At 41.4% G+C, this 22,500-nt stretch overlaps 1 protein-coding gene across 5 annotated transcripts in view; it reads right to left on the bottom strand.

Annotated features, from left to right (window-relative positions):
• Nucleotides 1–837: 837 nt before the first annotated feature.
• Nucleotides 838–22,500, bottom strand: part of LOC137654673 (high affinity copper uptake protein 1-like) — a 223,782-nt gene continuing 202,119 nt past the window's right edge. For 3 of the 5 annotated variants that reach the window (XM_068388534.1, XM_068388532.1, XM_068388535.1), the window contains exons 5-6: nt 2,484–2,543; nt 838–1,991 (exon numbers count right to left, since the gene is read on the bottom strand). In XM_068388534.1, coding sequence (XP_068244635.1) covers nt 1,984–1,991; nt 2,484–2,543 — 68 coding nt within the window. In that variant the 3' untranslated portion in view covers nt 838–1,983. The remainder of the gene's footprint in view (nt 1,992–2,483; nt 2,544–22,500) is intronic. The other 2 variants (XM_068388531.1, XM_068388536.1) reach the window with 2 other exon arrangements.

Consider the following 22,500-nt stretch of genomic DNA (forward strand, 5'->3'; position numbering starts at 1 on the left):
AGAGAAATCTATTATTGGGTGAGATAGCCATGTCGTCCTGATGGACCCATCCTCCTTTTCTATAGAAAAGGCCTTGGCAGGATCCCTCCCGAAATTACTATATCTGTAGCATCATGCTCAATGCTACAAGGAATAAGCGCCATCTTGGATACAGCGCCATCTAGATACTCATAGTAGTACGGGAGGAAGGGTAACCTTGATAACGGCTCCCCTTCTATTTTCGCCACTTTTCCCCCTCGAAATGAAAACGCTATTCGGGGTGAAGATTGCTATGTGTCGTATCAAGATATACGTCCCCTGATATTATGCGATATCCTTAAGAGAAATTTTAAGGATATCCACGCCAGGAGTTAGAATTCTAGAGACCTAAAGGTTAATTCTGTGGGAATATCACTGTAGCCAAATATCCCTTAGAAAGCTACCAATAGGAACCTTCCATCAGGACGACATGGCTTGAGCCCAAAAATAAGATATTTTTTTCTCCTTTACAGGACAATAAGTTTGCATATGGATAGGAAAAATATAGTTCTCCTTGCTCCACAAATCTGAGTCTTTTAAAGTTAAACTTCTCACCTCAACCAGGCCTCTCAGTCCTGAGTCAAAGGTTAAAAGAGGAAAGTCTTTGACAGGAAGGTAGACAGGGCTTCTTTGCCTGCACTCACTCCATGTTTTAACTACCTTGTTAATGAGTTCAACAGCTGTTCCAGCTCCTTGGAAGACATTCCCTAATCTAAACAATTCAGGGTTGTATACCTAGGAAAATATAGATTATCTTGAAATTTCTTTATCTTTGCATAAATCTGTTTTGCATTACTAAATTTGAGCTGCTCCGCCTATGGTTCATTCTTGCAAGACCAAAGCTATCCTTATTATAACTTGATTGCTGTTGAAAACTAGCAACCTTCATAGGTAGTACATATGAGTAGGCCTAATCATAACAATGTGTAATACCTCTGGCAGCAACACTTACTACTTCTCAAGTCCTTGAGTTACAAATGCCAAAACAAATCAATCTCTAGATAATCTTCATACCAACTACGTACATGGCCATTTTTAATTGGGCGATATGTTGTTATCCTTCTCATTATAATCCCATTCTGAGTCTGATACATCTAGACCTCTTGGAACATATAAGATGTACCATAATCTATGAATAGAATTAGACATTGCATAAGACTCGACAGTGATTAAAAAAAAATTATAGTTTTGGTATTCATATGTGGACACGGAAGAATAAAGGTAAAACGTAAATACGCTTTATGTAACAAATTACCACAAAAATAAAAAATAAATTCTGAAATCGGCAGCAGCTACAGTGGAGTCCATTCTTAACAATATTTTTTTATCTCACTACATCCGCCATTACTGCTTCTGCTCCTCTGGAACTAAAGTAGCGGCATGAGACAGTGGTGAAGAACATTCGGTGGGTCAACTGTATGCACTTGTCCAGCTCAGGTTTATTTTCTAACGATATTTGATAAATGAGTGTTGAGACAATACTATTTATGAATTCTTTATGAATTGATTCCTCCAAGTATGTTTCAGCAGTGACAGCTTTAAATTTATAGTTTACACACATTTTACGTAACTTAATAATTTGTCGATAGATTCCCCAGATTGCTGCTGCCAGTTTGCTAAATGGAGTCTAGTAGAAGAATCTCATTTGGTCGTTTAATATAAATACCATATAATTCAAAAACTGCTCTTTCATGGGTAGGTCAATCTTCAATATGTTCGAACACATTGTGAGACAGTTCATTAGAGCTCTGTTTATCATGCCCATTCTCACCACTTTTTATTGGGTAGTAAACGTTTCTATACCAATCCCTCCACTCCTAACCATAATAGGCAAACTTGGATCAGTGTCCAGATGCTCAAGCTTCAGTAGTTTGTCCGTGATGACTTCCAGATGTGCTGAATAAATTTTGATGAGATCGATACACTTGGTGACAATTTCCAAGCTTTATTCAACACATTACCAAACTACATATCTGCAACAAAAGAACAAATAACATAACATAATGAGAAATAAAGCAAAATTTGCACACCACAATTGCTTTTGTTAGAAACGTAGTATAAAACTTATTGGTGTTATTAATATATCAGATTATTGAAGTAAGTTGTAAACAGGAAAAAATAGCAATGCTTAGAAGGTTGAACATCAAATGTTATGTTTAAAAGATTAATCAAAATACTAAAATAACTTTCCAGGAATTCAACTTTCTCTAAATGTTTTCATAGGGAGGCTGTCCATTTAGAAAAGTCCCCCCTTTTGTGAACCTGGAATACTTTCAATATACTTCTATAAAGTTTTTCTTTGATATTAGCATGTCCTAAACAACAAAAGAGTAGTGCATCAAATTCTTTATACTGTAAATTATAAAGTTTTTCATTGATATTAGTAATTCCCCAATCACTAAAGATTAGTACACCAAACTCACCACTTATCTAAGTGCAAGAAATAGTAATGCATTGCCACTTACCATTTTTCTTTTCTGGAAGTAAGGCACATGTCTTGTCGCTAGAGGATGGATTAAGAAAATCTGAAGAAAATAAAACCAAATTTTTATGATTTTATGATATGATTTTTTTGGCTAAAGAAAAATGTATCTAGTATATACAGTATATACTGCATATATGTATATTGTATCTTGTAATTCGTTGAAACTAAATCATGAAAAACCACGAGTTAATGTACATAAGATATGAGGAATTGTTAGCAATGTGGCCTTTTCAGATAATAGCAATTATGCACAGAAATTCTTTCCAGAATACAAAGAAAGTAACAGAACTAATTGAAATTTTGTGGTTGATTGCTGACTTTGTACATCATTTATAGGGAAAACTTCTGTTATAATTTGTTATGCTATGTTCTTATGATGAACATTTATAAACTATGTCAAAATTTTCCTCAAGATAAAGTAAATGTAATACTGGAGATGACTAATCTACAAGGGAAAAACATTTACTGTAAGACTTGTTACTGACAATTGATTGTTGACTTTAGGGAACCTGATGCCCTGCAAAGTATAGCTATTTTTAATGCCATGCAAATGAAATGGATTTTTGGGCCCGGCCTTGTCGTCCTGGTGGAAGGTTCCTTTAGGTAGCTTTCTAAGGGATATTTGCTACAGTGATACTCCCAGAGAATTAACTGAAGGTCTCCAGAATTCTAAATCCTGGCGCGAGTATCCTTGATATAACTTTAAGGATATCGCATAATATCAGGGGACGACACAGCAATCTTCACCCCGAATAGATTTAACTCTTTGAGGGGGAAGAGTGGCGAACGAAAAAAGGGAGCCGTTATCTAGGTACCCGGTGGACCTCCTATTCATACTACTACGGGCCGCCATTCCTTGTTCTGTAGCATTTAAGCTAAGTGCACTCCCAAGCTTTTCCCGGTGTTTGTTACGGATTTTTGGAAAAATAATCATGCAATCTCCAGCATCTTCATCCTCTGGAAAGTTGAGTATTTATTCTTTCCTGTGTATAATTTTAGGCTCCCTTCTCCCAGTTAAATTCGTATAATTTAAGTGTGTTCAGTTGAGCGTAGCCAACACCGGAGGCGGCCATTTTAAGACCGCTGTCGCACATTACAATTGCATTTTATTTAGTCAGTAGAGCGACATTCCTGGTATTTAGCTATAAATTTAGCTAGTTAGGCGAATTTTACTAGTGGAGTTTATGAATATGATATTATTTTATTCCTCTTCCTAAATGTGACTTTACTTTTCATATACGCTGGGGACTCTGGTGGTACTAACCTTGGCCGCGGTCTCCACTATACGTTAGTAAAGTAATTCCCCATGTTTAACTTCACCCTATCGTTCCTCATTAATTCAGATGGGGACATACATCCCCTAGAATTTATGGATAAGGTTTGATATATATTCTCTTTTAGAGAAAAGAGGCTAAACCCTTCCTCCCTCCCTTAGCCGCCGTCATTACAGGCGGCAACCTCTACCTTTCATCACTGCCGTTGAGCAGAACTCCAGCTTGACCTAGATAGTTATAACACAGTCTGTCTTCTTTGCCGCCGAGTATCCCGGCTTTGAAGTAAGATGGTAGCTCAGGGTGTCCTGTCTTGCGGCCGACAATGTCGCCAACAGGGGAATCTTTGTTCCTCTTCCGCCCACGATGTCATCGGCACAGGAAGCCATGCTTCCTTAGTTCACGGCAGAAGGTAGGCGGCATACCTGCCACTGCCTTTCTCCCCTGTGGACTATAAGACCCTTTCCCCTCCCCCCTTTATCCTTTAGTGTCGGCCTAGCCGTCATAACATTCTTTCACCGGTACTCAGACAGTCATCCCGGCTTGCCAGGTTGACTGCGTTGCCGGCTGGGACCCTACCAGCGGCGGTTAGGTAGCCGCCTCGGTTACTTCCTCCTTATGTCCTTCCTTCACCGGAAGTGAATGCCCCGGGGAGAAAGACTGAGCCAGCACCAATGGCTGCCGGTGGGAACCCAACATACTGTTGAGAATTCTTCAGTCCTCTCTTGGTATGCCATCCACAAACCTTGCAACCGGCAGTACAGCCGGCGGCAAACTTTTGTGGATGGATGGAAGCTAGAATCACATGGATTCCTCCCCTTCCATTAGAACTCTTATTCTGGCAAGGGGACAGTAGGCGGAAGGATAGCCCTCCTATACTTCCAGTTATTGTGCTAAATCATAATAGGAAACCCTCCTTTCCATTCTTTCTCTCTCTCTCTATCAGTTTGTGCTGCCAGGCACTAGCCTAACCCCAGCAGTGTACCGGTAAAACTACAGTATACAACAATACAGTAGTACAAGTAATTTCTAACATACTCTGTGTATCCTATCACAGTCTATTGTTGGGATCTCATAACATGTTGAGGCTGAGTAATCCCTCAACACCCACATGAATCCTTTGATCACCGGGACCCATATAAAACACTGTTAAATATTGATATACTACAGGTGGAGAAGTTAGTATGAATATTTACTAACCCCGTCTCTAAGTACTAGAGTCGTTCCACCCTGTATTCTCCCTTATAGGGAATCTAAAGATTAATATTGACGGAGGTCTCAGTGATTGCCTGGGAGAGGAATAACAGATATGTGTCTTTCCTATTTACTTTCTAGCTTACTATCCTAAGCTATTAATTATAATAGTAAGTATTACTATCAAATGTATGTATTTATAAACAACTGAATATTCATCAACCCTTTTCCTTTACAGGAGGAGCCAATGGTGACGTGTGCAGTTATGTTCTGCAACCACAAGAGTAAGGACTTTTGTGGGCATACGATGTGCAGGTCTCATGCCCCCTGCTGCATCGTATCTGGATCCCTGAGGTACTGGGACCCGAAGGGTTACTCCAACTGCTCGACCTTGCTGTCCAACGGCTTTGGAGAAACCATCCCTGTCTTCTTAGAGGCTAGGGATACAGCAAGGGAAACTCTTCGTAGGTGGGTAAGAGGGTTCCAAAAGAACTCTCCAGGACCTTACCTGCCCAATGAATCTCTTAGGTGCCTTCTGTTCCCTAAGGCTCACCCTAGCACGGTAGTGCCCCAGGAACAGATCCAGCTTCCCTTCATCCAACTGAAGATCAATGCGGACATACACTAGGCACTTGAAGGGGGCAGACTCTTTCACTTTCGGGATCATTGGACCTTCGATCCCTGGGCCCACAGCCTAATCACGAATGGACTTGGGTGGAAATGAAACGAAATTCCATCCCCTTTTCCAGAATTCTTCAAACACTCCTCCCCCTTGTTGGAAGAATATACCTCAGAACTCTTGAACAAGAAGGTAATAAGGAAATTGAAGTCCATCAAGTTCCAGGGAAGGCTGTTTTGTGTTCCCAAGAAAGACTCAGACAAACTCAGAATCATTCTAGACTTGTCTCCACTCAACAAGTTCATCGAGAACAACAAGTTCCGGATGCTTACCTTGCAACACATAAGGACCCTCCTACCCAAAGGGGCTTACACAGTCTCAATAGACCTGGCAGATGCTTCCTGGCACCTACCAGTCAGTTGCCCCCTCTCCTCCTACCTAGGATTCAGGCTACAGAAGACAAAATTTGTCTTCAAAGCCATGCCCTTTGGACTAAACATAGCCCCAAGGATATTCACAAAGCTAGCAGATACAATCGTCCAGCAACAACGCTCCGAGGGAGTTCAAGTAGTAGCATATCTAGATGATTGGCTGGTGTGGGCAGCATCCAAGAGTACTGGTCTACAAACGGCCGGAAAGGTGATCCAGTTCCTGGAGCACCTGGGCTTCAAGATCAATCGCAAGAAGTCTCACCTTTCTCCAGCTCAGAAGTTCCAATGGTTAGGAATCCAATGGAACTTAGTCACATCACCTCTCCATTCCATTCAAGAAGAGGAGAGAGATAGCGGGATCTGTCAAGAATCTAATCCAATACAAGAGGATATCAAGACGCCAACAGGAAAGAGAATTGGTGATACACACGGAAGCCTCCCTGGAAGGATGGGGAGGCCATTTGCATGAAAGAAAAGTGGGAGGCTTCCGTGTGTATCACCAATTCTCTTTCCTGTTGGCGTCTTGATATCCTCTTGTATTGGATTAGTCTCTTGACAGATCCCGCTATCTCTCTCCTCTTCTTGAATGGAATGGAGAGGTGATGTGACTGTAAGTTCCATTGGATTCCTAACCATTGGAACTTCTGAGCTGGAGAAAGGTGAGACTTCTTGCGATTGATCTTGAAGCCCAGGTGTTCCAGGAACTGGATCACCTTTCCGGCCGTTTGTAGACAGGAAAGAGAATTGGTGATACACACGGAAGCCTCCCTGGAAGGATGGGGAGGCCATTTGCATGAAAGAAAAGTGCAAGGGAATTGGTCGCACCAGTTCAAAACCTTTCACATCAACATCTTGGAGGCCATGGCAGTCTTCCTAACGTTGAAGAAACTATCCCCTCGCAGAGCAATCCACATCAGATTGGTCCAGGACAATGAAGTGATAGTAAAATGTCTAAATCGACAAGGCTCGAGATCATCTCACATCAATCATGTGATGTTAGCCATCTTCTACCTGGCAAGGAAGAGAGGATGGCACTTATCAGCAGTTCACCTTCAAGGGTTCCGCAATGTGACGGCTGACGCTCTATCCAGGCGAGAGCCGATAGAGACAGAATGGTCCCTAGACGCAGACTCATTCTCCTTCATCTCGGAAAAAGTCCCAGAACTGCAGATCGACCTCTTCGCGACGAGCGACAACAAGAAACTACCTCGTTACGTAGCCCCTTACATCGACCCTCAAACAGAAGCGATAGACGCCATGTCTCTCGACTGGAACAGATGGAATCGGATTTACCTGTTTCCACCAACCAATCTCCTGCTAAAAGTCCTCGACAAGCTAAGATCCTTCAGAGGGACAGCTGCAGTAGTGGCCCCCAAATGGCCCAAAAGCAATTGGTTCCCTCTAGTTTTAGAATTGAAACTGAAGCTGCTTCCTCTGCCGAACCCAGTATTATCCCAACTGGCTCAGAAGTTGACTGTTTACACTTCATCATCGAGAACCAACAACCTACATCTCATGATTTTCTTGCCCTAGCAGCAAATAAAAAGTTTGGGATCTCGAAGGACAAAGTCGACTTCATTGAAGATTACAAGTCAAGTTCAACTACGAGACACCACGAATCATCCTGGAAGAAATGGGTGTCCTTTGTGTAAACAAGGAAACCAACAGAAATATCGACAGATTTCCGTCTTTCCTTCTTCATCCACCTACATGAATAAGGCCTGGCTTCCACTATGATAACCGCGTGTAAATCGGCTTTGACTAGACCTCTTATGTATGCCTTTGAGGTGGACCTCACAAGTGAAATCTTCTATAAGATACCAAAAGCATGCGCTAGACTCAAGCCAGCAACCGCTCCAAAGCCCATCACATGGTCGTTGGACAAAGTCTTGCACTATGCTTCGAATCTGAACAATGAGGATTGCACCCTAAAGGATCTAACACAGAAAGTCATCTTTCTGTTCGCAATAGCCTCAGGGGCTAGAGTTAGTGAAATAGTGGCCTTATCCAGAAACGAAGGCCATATTCAGTTTCTAGACACAGGAGAACTGAGTCTTTTCCCTGATCCTGCCTTTCTTGCCAAGAACGAGCTGCCCACCAAGAGGTAGGAACCTTGGAGAATCTGCCCACCGAAGGAAGATGTCTCTCTATGCCCAGTAGAGTGTCTCAAGGTCTATCTTCGAAGAACTTTAGACTTCAAGGAGGGACAGCTCTTCCGAGGCAAAACCTCAGGATCGAATCTATCCCTAAGACAACTGAGAGCGAAGCTCACCTACTTTATTCGCTGAGCGGATCCTGACAGCACACCCGCAGGTCACAATCCGAGGAAAGTTGCTTCTTCGTTGAATTTCTTTCAACACATGGACGTTGAGAGGCTCCACTCATATACGGGGTGGAAATCATCCAGAGTCTAATCATCCAGAGTCTTCTATAAACATTATGCAAAACAAGTACATGACATAAAACACTTTGTGATGGCAGTGGGTAGTGTCATAAAACCCGTTGTCTAGTGCTGCGATGAACAGTGGACTGTTTTGGGACTCAACAGTGCATCGGGTGAATAGGTATTAATACCTTCTAGTAAAATCATTACAGTGATTAATATACTGTTATATACAGATACAGAATCTAACCAATAACACTAGTGCCGTGTGAAAATTTGAACACAGTGTTGATGCATATCCAACATCTGAGACAAACTAGACATACTTGGTTTCACATTCATTTTGAGTGGCATTAAATTAATAATGAATTTTCATATATGTATATTCTTCCCTTACAGGTCAGAAATATATATATAACCATGATGTTTATCTATGCAAGGTTAGATTTCTACTTTGTTATAGCTACATTTTATAATTTATTTGCCTATAAAAATAAATAGAGAAAATGTAGCTGCATCGTACTTTATCCTCAGTTGATAGAAATAAAAGCAACCTAGAGTTTTATTCTACTCCTTCAAATAGAACCTTGAATAGTAAAGATGTCTAAAGCATGAAAAGGTAACCTCTAGAAAGTTTCCCTTTTGTTCTTACGGATATACAAACTTTGAATCCTTATAGTCGAAGTCGACACTTTCCCTGCAGGGGGCAGGAACCCCTAAGCCAGTTCCAAGCTTAGTGGATATGACAGATAATGTTAATGTCATATACAGGTCTATCAGACCATATAAGGAACTCATTCAAAGTAAAGGCACTCACACAAACTTACAGATATAGTACTTTCAAGTTAATTCTCTGGTAAGCTTCCATCAGGACGACATGGCCGAGCCCAAAAAACAGATTTTGAGCAAAGTGAAAAATCTATTTTTGGGTGAGATAGCCATGTCGTCCTAATGGACCCACCCTTCTTTCTTAAATGACCCCACCCGAAACTATTCTATCTGCGGCTATTCCAGCTTAAATGCAAGTAAGGAATAGCGACCCGTAGTACGGATAGGAGGTCTACGGGGTATCTAGATAACGTCTCCCATTTTTCGTTCGCCACTCTTCCCCCTCAAGGAGTTAAATCTATTCAGGGTGAAGATTGCTATATGTCGTATCAAAAAATACGTCCCCTGATATTATGTGATATCCTTAAAGTTATGTTAAGGATACTCGCGCCAGGAGTTAGAATTCTGGAGACCTTCGGTTAATTCTCTGGGAGTATCACTGTAGCAAATATCCCTTAGAAAGCTACCTAAAGGAACCTTCCATCAGGACGACATGGCTATCTCACCCAAAAATAGATTTTTCACTTTGCTCAAGATCTGTTTTATGAAAAATGCCTTAAGATACATTAATATACATAATGAGGTTTTTTTTAAAGAAAGCTCGTTATTTAAAGAATTCATTCATTTGACTATTATCTGCTCCTTAATTTTGTTATACAGTTTTATCTTGGTTTTGAGTAATGGTCCATGATTTGAGTTTGTTAGCCTATTATCTTCCATGTTGTTTTCGAACATGACCTTTATAGCACATACCTTTTACATATGTAAACTTCACTCTGACCATAATACCTTATCATAAGTAAAAATTATAAAACTGTGGTTGGGATAAGAGTATGAAACTGAACAAGTGCACAGAACTTTGGTTTGAAGAGTTTTGTGAATAGTATCTGAATAGATTTGGGTACGGTGTTAATTTTGATTAGTGTACTGCTCAAGGTGTTGGCATTCTTATTTTACTTTGCAGCACATTGATCCCTGTATTATATACCTAAAAAAATGAGCTTATTATATGAAGTATAACTGTAGAAATCAAATTTATCATAAATAGAATAAGATATAAAACAAAACTAAAAAGTTTAAAAACTCTGTACATGCTTAGGAATACTATATACATTACAGATAAACAAACACAAAAAGAAAGCAGAACCCAAGAAGCAGAAAAAGCAATGAGCACTTTGTTTAGAACCATGTCAGCGTATCAGATATCTTGTTCTTGGAACAATCGTTCCTCTTCAATTACAATCAAAATAGTAAAAAAACAGGCAAAAACAAAATTAGTAAGCTTCGGATATTTCTTCTAGAAGTAAAACAAAATCTTACCATATACTTGGAATCTTCATGTATATTGTACTACTGTGGACGGGGTTTAAGTGGTAGATTGCCAAATGCATGCCCCGCATTTTTGATGGTGCTGAGTCCTTATGTTTCTCTTGAAGACATAAGATGTCCACTTTAAGATTGCTAAGAATTTCCAGTTTTGTGGCCGAGAGACCTTCTACATTGAAACTTATGACCTTCAGGTTAAACATCTTAGGCTCCGTCCACACGAAAGAACATTGTTCGGTGAACTTTGTTTCTCATCAAACAAAGTTCAGTAAATTTCTTTATGCTTGTGTCCAAACGATGACAGATGAGTAGTGAGAGCCTAGTGACAGCACCAAGAGGGATTGCCATGAGTAACGAGAAAATGGACAGTCCTAAGCACAAAAATAAAATTCTCTTGTGTATTGTTATTGTTGTATGTGCTAGAAAAAAAGGAAGAAGAAAATCTGATGTAAAGTGTTTGCAAAGGCGACAAAATTTGGAATATCTTATTACAATACTATGAGAGTTTTGAAGTGAATGAAAACTATATCAAATAAATTTCATGAGAATGGATCCAAATACGTTTTACAATCTCATCTCGAAATTGGAACCTAAAATCACCAAATATTATACTGATATGAGACAAGAATTTTTGTGTTGAAGCCCTATAACTGACATTACTTCATCCATCAGCAGGATGCACTACGGTATACAGAACTTCAATACATATTATAAGGATATCCAAGCAGAGTTTGTGTGAAATTATACCCAAAACTTGCAGAAATTAATCAAATTTGGCGCATTTCTCGTCTATGTGACAGTATTTAGAAATTGCTGCAACTCGCTCGTGCATCGCAATCTTTATAAACATTAGCCCTCACATCCCAAAGGCTGAAGGGGTGTTTCTTATACAACTATCAAGTTTAAAGTCCCCTCACAGATCTAATGAAACATTGACATGTTGGGTAATTGTTTTTTTTGGCTCAAGCCATGACGTCCTGATGGAAGGTTCCTTTAGTAGCTTCCCAAGGGTATATATGACTACAGTAATATTCCCAGAGAATCAAATCAAAGGTTTCACAGAATTCTAACTTCTGGCGCGAGTACCCTTAAGATTTACTCTCAAGGATATCGTATATAATCAGGGGACGTATTCTTGACACGCCACATGGCAATCTGCACCCCGAATAGCCTTTACGCTTCGAGCGGGATACGTGGCAGAATTAAAAGGGTAGCCGCATTAGAGGTTACCCTGGTTCCCCTACTACTATCGTATCACAACCGGGCCAATTCCCTGTGGCGGTCATTCCTTAATTTGTAGCGCCTCGCTACGGTGGTGTTCCCTGTTGATCTGACATTTTCGATCGATTTCTAAGGATCTTTATGCTTTCTACAGCTTCTTTCATCCATCTAGAAAGTTGAGTATTCATTCTTTACAATATGTATCCTAGTTCCAGCCTCACAATGAAATTAGTGTAATTATTGTGTTTGGATCTACGCCGATTACCGGTGTCGCCATAGGCGCTGTCGTTCATTGGGCATGTGTTATTTAGTTAGCAGAATGACATTCCCGGTTTAAATAGCATTAATTGTTATTATGAAAGCTATTTAGGCATTTTATATTGTAAAGATATTCATATCTATAATTTTCCCTTTTCTGTGTCGATCGTATATATCAGAGTTTCGGTGATTTTAGGTAACCGAGATCTTGCCTTGCCTAGGTAACCCAGCCTAGACAACATATACTTTCGACATTTTCCCGGTTACCCTTATTTTAGCCGTTACTAGTCTCGAATAGAGATTTATGGGTAATCTCTCTTCCCTCTGAGAGTAGCCTTAGGCTACAACTCTATGCTTCGGCCTTGAATTTCGAATTCAGGAATGACTAGCCTAGAGTTTTCTGTCTCCTCCCTTAACAGCAGACGGCAAGTTTTGGGATTCGATCAGAACCTCAGAGTATTTAGTCTTTTGTCGGCAGTCGGTCGGCGGGGTGAATTGTATTCCCCTGCCGGCTGAGCTGCCGGCATAGGAGGCTAGCCCTCCCTAGGCTACACCTAAAGTGGTTGCATGATGCTGCCACCTTCTCCCTGTGGTCTAGTAGACTAGTCCTATGCTCGCAGACCCTAGGCTGTAGAGTAGTATACTCATGTGGCCTAGGATGGCGCGGCATTGGAACTCTGTTTCTCCCTTGTTGAGAGGAAACGGCATGGCTACCGTCCCCTTAACTGTATTAGTACCTAAGCTGGAGAATAGAAGATTCTCCTTCCGCTTGGGGTTGTGCCGGTACTGAAATAGAGTTTCTTCAAGGTGTGTAGGTCCGGCAACATTACCGGCCCCTTCCATACCTCGTATAGGACCCTATTCCCCGCCCCCCCGTTCTTTTACGATGGCCGAGCCATTGTCTTTCCTGAGCCGGCGTCCTGCAACCTTACCATTGCCGGTTGGTTGCCGGAGCTAGCCAGACCCCCTCTCCTCAGCGGCTGTCGGTGACTGACCTTCCGGTGGCCATGACGGCTGTGGGTGGGAGGTCCCTTCTGTCACCAAGGTTCTCCAGTTCTCCCTTGAACTGCTGGCCACAACTTCTGTTGTCGGCGTGTTGCTCTGGCCGGCAGTAGACCGGCACAGATAGGTACTGACTCAGTCGGTAGCATGCCGACTGTACTATTACTGCCGGAGGCTGGCCTGTAGTGGTAAGCCGGCAATAGTACTTTGGCTAGATGAAAGCCTGAATGTTACATTCTCCCCTTCCATTTGAACCTTCTTTTCGAAGAAAGGCAGTAAAATTAGACTTTTACATCCTTTAGTACTGTATACATACACAGTAATAGATAGCCTTCACTCCATGCTTTCTCTCTCTCTCTCTTAGCTAGCATGCTAGATGTTCCGGCAAGAGCGAGCTAATCCAGCAACATGCCGGCTGAACTACATTATATGTCTATACAGGTAGTCAGTATATTTGGAGTATAGTATATACGGCAGATGGAAACTAATGTATATATTATACTAGTAGTTATTTCCAATATATCTTGGGTATCCCTGCCCAGGTATTTGCTGAACCCAATCCTATATTGATAGAATAATATTTCGTCAATATTCTGATTTGAAATCAGTTTCCATTTACCCTACAATATTAAATTTCGTAAAGGGCTGGTGGTGTGACACCTCTAACCCTTAAAGGGGAGAGCCCTTATCCCTGAGTTTCCCTGATCAGGAAACTCCCTGATTTAATATTGTAAGGGAGGCCACAGCAAATAGATTGGGTGGGATACATAAATATATATCTTTTATCTTTTCTAATCCAGTTGGCCGCCAGATGGAGCAGCACATTGGCTGAACTACATTAGATATAATTATACAGTAGCCATTAATTTGCAGTATGGTATATACTGCAAATAGAAAACTATAGTATGATTATACAGTAGTTATTTCTACATATCTTGGGTACCCTTGTGCGAGCTTCTGCTGGTGCCACTCCTATATCGAAAGAATGGCATTCCTTCTATACTCTGATTGTGAAATCAGTCCTCCTTACCTCACAGTGTTTAGTATAAGGGGGGACAGTGCTTTGTACACTTCTCTACACCTAGGTGTTCGACCCCTTTCTTACCTGGAATTCCTCAGTTGGAGGAATCTCCTTATATTAATACTGAGGGGAGGTAACAGCATTGGCTTGCAGGGGATACACGGGTATGTGTCTCCCACTATCCCTTTATAGCTTCCTGTCCTAAGCTATTTTGTCAAAAGATGACTTTTGCAAATTGTTTATCAGTGTGATAATCAATTGAATACTCATTTCTGTTCTTTCCATACAGGAGGAACACCAGATGATGCATCGCAGTCTTCTGGAGGAATAAGAGTGAGTATTTTCACGGACATAATACATGCAGGTTTCATGCCCCCAGCAATATTATTTCTAAATCCCCAACCCCTTCTGAGACCCTCTGACCTGTAAGTAGGCCGGACCTTATTGTCCGAAGGTCTCGAAAATCCCAAGTTAATAGAATCTAGGGATACAGCTCGTAACAACTTAAGCATTTGGGTGTGAGGTTTCTAAAATCTCTCCGAAATCATACCTACCAATATTTCAGCTTCCTAAAGGTGCGACATCCTGTCCCTTATCCCTCCTTTCTCCACTTCAGTTCGAGGGGAGGAGGTGAGGATGGGGGTACCCCCCCTGTCGCTGCCAGTGCATACGCGATGGCAGTCTCAAGCTGTCGAACTACGGTGTTGCCTGAAACAAAAATGCAATTCAGTTACGAACTCACAAAACACGGAAACTCTACGGGAATTGGACCAAAGATTTCACTTATCTATTGTGGTAACTGGCAAATTAGTGATCCTTTTACTGGCTCGTACTGATAACAACGACGGCAGTCATTAATTCACTGTCACATCTGACTTCGCCGCCGAGAGCCGGCAGTGTGTGCCCTGGGTCACCACCCAGTCAATGGCTGGGATGGTATGCCTTCAGTCGGCAGCCCACCGACAACCGGCGGACTGCCGAAAGCCCGAGGGGTCGCCGACGATTCAGCGGGCTGCTGGCTATGTGTATAGTTTTCACCACTACCCACTCACATTGAATGCTGGCTAGGATGATGTGCCTTCTGTCGGCGACCCGCTGACGACCGACGAGTCACTGACATGCCGGAGAACTGCTAGCCATATTGGTACTGAAGTACTGTGCCAGTTGACTTATCCCCAAGTACTAGCCTTGACGGTAATATGCCAGTTGTATAGGTGTATACAATACCCTGTACATCTGTAGTATAGGACCATATCACAGACAGAAATCTTTGGTACATAACCATACAATAGAATATTTTTCCAGTACGCTGTGCTTCTAAGCACAATCTATTGCTGAGACCTACCTGATTTGGGGACTCACTTCCCCCCTTTCTTACGCTGACTCTTCATCAGTCTCTTTGATTCTCATTATTAATTCCCTGGATGTAGGCACTGTTTACGCTACTCTATCCTTATGGGCTAGAATCTTCCATTGGGCCCCACTTAAAGAGGATGCCCTAGAATCAATAATTAGGGAGGCCACAGCAGTTGGCTGGAGAGATTCCAGGGTATGTGTCTCTCCTATTCTTTTCCAGCGTACTTATCCTAAACTTTATACAATAGAAAGGAATCTTCTATTACAGTGGAACACGACACTGAGAAGCTGATATAGGCAAACGGTCAAGTATGACCTAAAAGGAGGACGGAAAAGTTTCTTAGTTCTCATTGGGATGTTAAACAGCATCCCACAGTTACAATGACCGTTGTTCCACAAACGGTCAGATATGTACACCTTCTGATCATGCGAAGCAAACAGACGCTTCTGGTAGGAGGGAGGTTCCTTCCGGATCGCTGGACCTTCGATCCTTGGATCCAAGGCCTAACCAAGATGAGTCTAGAATGGAAATGGACATACCTCCACCATCCTTTCCTCAACTCTCCCTACATTCCAAATCCCCCCTGGAAGAGTATACCTTAGAGCTCTAGAGCATATTACCGGTAAGGAAAGTAGAGTCCATCGATTTCCAGGGAAGGCTGTTTGGTGTTCACGTGAAGGACTCAAGAACACTCTGAGTCATTCTGGACTTGTCGCCACTCAACAAGTTCCAATAAAACAGCAAGTTCAGAATGTTAATCCTTCTGAACATAAGGACCTTATTCAGTAAGGGGTGTTCGCAGTCTGGCCAGACCTGAAAGATGTCTATTGGCAACTTCCAGTCAGTCACCCCCTCACCTCCTACCTAGGATAAAAGTTACAGAAGATAACACATATCCTAGACAAGATTCTCGTCGGACTAGATTCAGTCTTAGGATCTTCACGGAATTGGCAGACACAGTCAAGTGAAACCAAGCCTAGAAAGAGTTCAGGCAACAAAGGACCTGGACGACAGGCTGGGGTGGGCAGCACCCGAAACGGCTAGTCTATGAGCATCCATGAAGATGATCCGGCCCCCGGAACATCGGGGATGCAAGATAACTTCAGGAAGTCTCGATTTTCTCCTGCTCAGGGGCTTCAATGTTTTTAAAAAATCATTGAAACCTGTGGTCACCCTAACTCTCCTTTCCCTTGGGGATGTAAAAGGAGATCGCAAGGTCGGTCAAGAGACTATGGTAATCAGTCAGGATTCCAAGACGCTAACAGGGACTAGTTTTGAACTCTCTCCAGTTCACGATAATGACAGACCCAGTGCTAGAGGACAGCTGTAAGATGCGTTAAGAGGCTGGAGAAGATACACATCAAACGCTCGAAGAGATCTAATACGACCAATGATGGTCATTCCTTCTTCGCTTACCCTACAATGACCAAAGGCCACAGGCCCATAGGCCATGTTAGCTCTGTAATGGGTGGAGAAACCCTCTCCACGCAGGTCAGACTTCCTTGGGCTGATCTGGGGCATCGAAGCGATAATGAAGCCTCGAAACTGTTGAGGATAAGGGACGTCTCATTTCATTAAGGAATGTTAGCCATCCCTTCCTTAAGGGAATGGCACATATCAGCAGCTCATGTATAAATGATCTGCAAGGTGACAGCGGATGCTCTTCTCGGCTCAAGCCAATAGAGTTGGAATGGTCCACGGACACAGACCTATTCCTTCCCAGATGGGAACAAGTCCCCGAGCTGCAGATCGATCTCTTCATCACGAGCGTCATCAAGATACTATTTCGATATATAGCCCCATACGAGGATCCTCTAGTGGAGATAACAGATATCATGTCTCTAGAATAGAAGGGATGGACTTAGGAATTCCTGTTCAGCCCATCCAATCTCCAGCGGAGGGCCCTCTGCATGCTGAGACCCTTCCAAGGAAGAGGGTCTCTGTTGGCTACCAGGTAGCCTAAGAGTACCCCATTCCCTGTAATGAAGGAACTGAGGCTGAGGCTGGTCCTAGTTCTGCACCTAGGATTATCCAGGAGGTTCAGAAGTTTTCTGCCATCGATTTATCACAGAGCACCTGATCCCTTCATCTTATGAATTCCTTGCCCTAACGATTAGGAAAAAGACTTGGTATCTCAAAAGGCAAATAGAATTCCTAGAAGAATACAAGTCTAGTCAACTAGAAGACAATACGAGTCTTCTTGGGAAAAGTAAGTTGCTTTGTAAAGCAAAAGGACCGAAAGGAATCTCATGATCTTCTGCCTGTCCTTCTCTGTCCACCCCTATAATCAAGGTCTGGCGGCCAACAGCACGATGGCCTTTGAGAAAGGAGGCAGTGCATCCTTGGATACTATGAGAAGATTGGCTCCTCGGCCCTGTCCCCATATGAACCCTTGAGTAAGCACCAAGAGTATGGCCGGCTTTGCGAGAAAGGTCGCTTGATTGGATCTTTGGATCCATGGACCAATATCTATGTGCAAGTCAGCCTCGACTAGACCTCTTCTATATGCCCTTTAAGTGGATCTGACGAATGAAATCTTTAATAAGATTCCGAAGACATGTGCAGGCTTAGGCCTGCAGCACCACCAAAGCCCATCTCATGGTCTTTGGACAAGGTCCTACATTATGCCTCACCTGTGAACAATGAGGATTGTTCCTTCAAGGATCTAACCCAAAAGGTTATTTTTCTGTTCGCTATAGCCTCTGGGGCTAGAGTTAGTGAAATAGTGGCCCTATCTGGGGATGAGGGCCACATAAAGTGGGAGAACTGCATCTCTTTCCTGATCCAACCTTTCTCACTAAGGACGAGCTACCCACTAAGAGGTGGGGTTCCTGGAGAATCTGCCCACTGAAGGAAGATGTCTCTCTAGGTCTGCTAGAGTGCCTAAGGTCTATCTTCGTAGAACTTCAGACTTCAGGAGAAACAGCTCTTTACAGGAGAAACCTCTGGATCAAACTATCCCTACAACTGAGGGCGAAGCTCACCTACCTTATTTGCGGAGCGAATCCTGACAGTAATCCTGCAGATAATGATCCGAGAAAAATTGCTTCAGCACTGAACTTTTCAGTGTGTGGACTTGAGCCTCTTCGTTCATTTACTGGTTGGAGGTTGTCCAGAGTGTCTTACAGACACTATGCTAAGCAAGTCTATGGATTGAAGCATTATGTGGTGGCGGCAGGTGGTATTTTGGACCCTGTCGTCTAGCTCTGCGATGAACAGTCAATTGATTGGGATTATCAATTAAAAGGAGAAGGAGTCAGCATTTTTTGTGTGACCTCCCTTTGAATAAGTGTTGCTAAGGCAACACCAAATCTGTTCAGAATCTCAGGTGTGAAATTATACGGATAACACTAGTGCCGTGTGTACATAGTACGCAGTGTTGTTAGACTACATCATGTACAGAAATTATAAAGAGAAGTCTTATTAAAAGAGCTTTTCTTCAGTCTGAGAGTGGCACTCATCATTTCTTCCCATTTCAAAAAAGGGAACATTAATTCCTGTATATGTCTCTTGTATAATTTCCTTATCATGCTACATTCATTTAGCATGTAGTCATTTATTAGAAATAAATGTCTATTAAAATGCAGTTGCGTCCTAATTCGCCCGACAATTGCATGTTTAAGATGCCAGAGTTCCTTGACTTCTCATGTAAGTATTTCTCATATCATAGTATGCTTACAAACAACGGATGGGGACACTGATATTGGCTCGGCAATATATACAAACCTTGAGACCATTTGTATTCTCAGTGTATACTTATGTTTGTTCATACAATATATGCTACCTTGAGGCACCTTTTCTAACGTCTAAAATGACTCTTCCCTGCAGGGGGAAGGAAGCACTAACATTGTTATGCTTAGTGATAATGACGGATAACGGTAACGTCATTTGTCTCAATTGGCCCTTTTGGCCGTAGAAATATTGTCTGAAGGTTAAGGCACTGAGGAAAATCCACAGATACATTAATTCTCTGGTATGCTTCCATCAGGACGTCATGGCTTGAGCCCAAAAAACGGATTTTGAGCGAAGCAAAAAATCTATTTTTGGGTGAGATGGCCATGACATCCTGATGGACCCACCCTTCTTTTATATCTATTTTTGGGTGAGATGGCCATGACATCCTGATGGACCCACCCTTCTTTTCTATGAAAAGATCTTCACAGTTTCCCTCCCAAACTACTGTATCTGTAGCACCATGCTCAACGCTACAAGGAATGACCGCCAGAGGGAATTGGCACGGTTGTGATCGATAGTAGTAGGGGAACCAGGGTAACCTCTAATGCGGCTACCCTTCTAATTCTGCCACGTATCCCCCTCGAAGCATAAAGGCTATTCGGGGTGCAGATTGCCATGTGGCGTGTCAAGAATACGTCCCCTGATTATATACAATATCCTCGAGAGTAAATCTTAAGGGTACTCGTGCCAGAAGTTAGAATTCTGTGAAACCTTTGGTTTGATTCTCTGGGAATATCACTGTAGTCATATATACCCTTGGGAAGTTACTAAAGGAACCTTCCATCAGGACGTCATGGCCATCTCACCCAAAAATAGATTTTTCGCTTCGCTCAAAATCCGTTACAACACCACGCTCTCCATTTACTCCAAAATAACGCAATCCTGCAGTTCTCATCTTCTTGCACAGTAATTAGGTGGTTATTAAAATTCTGGGAGAGCAATAATTAGCAAGATATGTTGAGGAATGGTGAAGGGGTTATAAAAAGAAAATAGCTCGGTTTCCTCACTAAATGACTTGGAACTGACATGTCAACATAGTCAACCAAACAGAATTCATGATGCCAGCGTACATAAACAGAAGTTCGTGATGCCAGCGTACATTTGATATACTGTATATTCATAATATACTCAATCAAAAATTGAGTGATTACTCAAAAGTGTCACTATTTGTAAACTACATTTTATAGACATTTTTTAGTAGTTAATCCAATTTTAATTAGGTATATTTTGAATATACAGTATATCAAATGTACGCTGGCATCATGAACTTCTGTTTATGTACGCTGGCATCACGAATTCTGTTTGGTTGACTATGTTGACATGTCAGTTCCAAGTCATTTAGTGAGGAAACTGAACTATTTTCTTTTTATAACCCCTTCCCCCTTCCTCAACATATCTTGCTAATTATTACTTTCCCAGAATTTAAATAACCACCTAATTACTGTGCAAGAAGATGAGAACTGCAGGATTTCATTATTTTGGAGTAAATGGAGAGCGTGGTGTTGTAAACAATTACCACATGTTGAAACTTAAAAGTAGAAGATAAAGACATGGTATATCAATGGTATTGGTTAAAAATGTAACTTCGTATGTCAGACAATGAAATTTCCCCAGTCTTTAACCACCAATGAGCACAACTCTCATTACTTCGGCAACCATATGAAAAACCTACACACACATGCGCACACACATTATATATATATATATATATATGTGTGTGTGTGTGTGTGTGTGTATACATACATATATACATATATATATATATATATATATATATATATTATATACACACACACACACACATATATATATATATATATATATATATATATATATATATATATATATATATATATATATATATATATATATATATGGGTCGTTCATATGAAGAGAATAAGAAGTTTTGGAAAGAAGTGAAGAGAGTAAGGAAGGCTGTTTCGAGAATTGAAGAGGCAGTGAAAGATGGAAATATATATATATATATATATATATATATATATATATATATATATATATATATATATATATATATATATATATATATATATATATATTATATACACACACACACACACACATATATATATATATATATATATATATATATATATATATATATATATATATATATGGGTCGTTCATATGAAGAGAATAAGAAGTTTTGGAAAGAAGTGAGGAGAGTAAGGAAGGCTGTTTCGAGAATTGAAGAGGCAGTGAAAGATAGAAACGGAAGGTTGTTAAAAGGAGAGGAGGCAAGTAAAAAGTGGGCAGAATATTTTGAAAGTTTACTGAATGTTGAGGATAATAGGTAGGCAGATATAATTGCTGTTGCAGGTGTTGTGGCTGTGATGTGAGATGAGAATGAGAGACAGATTACAAGAGAGGAAGTGAGGAGAGCACTAGATGAAACGAGAGTAGGAAAAGCGTCTGGTATGGATGGTGTGAGAACTGAGATGTTAAAGGAAGGGGGTGTGAATGTACTTGAATGGTTGGTGAGATTGTTTAATATGCGCTTTGTGTTGTCAATAGTACCAGTAGATTGGGTTTGTGCATGTATTGTACCACTATATAAGGGTAAGGGAGATGTGCATGAGTGTTGTAATTCAAGGGGTATTAGTTTGTTGAGTGTGGTTGGAAAAGTGTTTGGTAGAGTACTGATTAAAAGGATTAGGGATACAAAACAGAATGCAATCTTAGAAGTACAGGGTGGTTTTAGAAGAGATAGGGGATGTAGGCTATGAATCAGATTTTTACAGTTAGGTAGATATGCGAGAAATATTTAGCAAAAGGTAAGGAGATGTATGTTGCGTTTATGGATCTGGAGAAAGCTTATGATATAGAGTTGATAGGGAAGTGATGTGGAATGTGATGAGGTTATATGGAATTGGTGGAAGGTTGTTGCAAGCAGTGAAAAGTTTCAACAAAGGTAGTAAAGCGTGTGTTAGGATAGGAGATGAAGTGAGTGATTGGTTTCTGGTGAGAGTGGGGCTGAGACAGGGATGTGTGATGTCGCCATGGATGTTTAACTTGTATGTTGATGGAGTGGTGAGAGAGGTGAATGCTCGAGTGCTTGGACGAGGATTGAAACTGGTGGATGAGAGTGATCATGAATGGGAGGAAAATTTGTTGTTTGCAGATGATACTGTACTGGTTGCAGATGCGGAAGAGAAGCTTGGCCGATTAATGACAGAATTTGGAAGGGTATGTGAGAGAAGGAAGTTGACAGTTAATGTGGGTAAAAGTAAGGTTATGAGCTGTGCGAGAAGGGAAGGTGGTGCGATGTTGAATGTCATGTTGAATGGAGTTACTTGAAGAGGTGGATCAGTTTAAGTACTTGGGGCCTGTTGT

The sequence above is a fragment of the Palaemon carinicauda genome, chromosome 15 (genome assembly GCF_036898095.1).
Source record: "Palaemon carinicauda isolate YSFRI2023 chromosome 15, ASM3689809v2, whole genome shotgun sequence".
Lineage (NCBI taxonomy): Eukaryota > Metazoa > Arthropoda > Malacostraca > Decapoda > Palaemonidae > Palaemon > Palaemon carinicauda.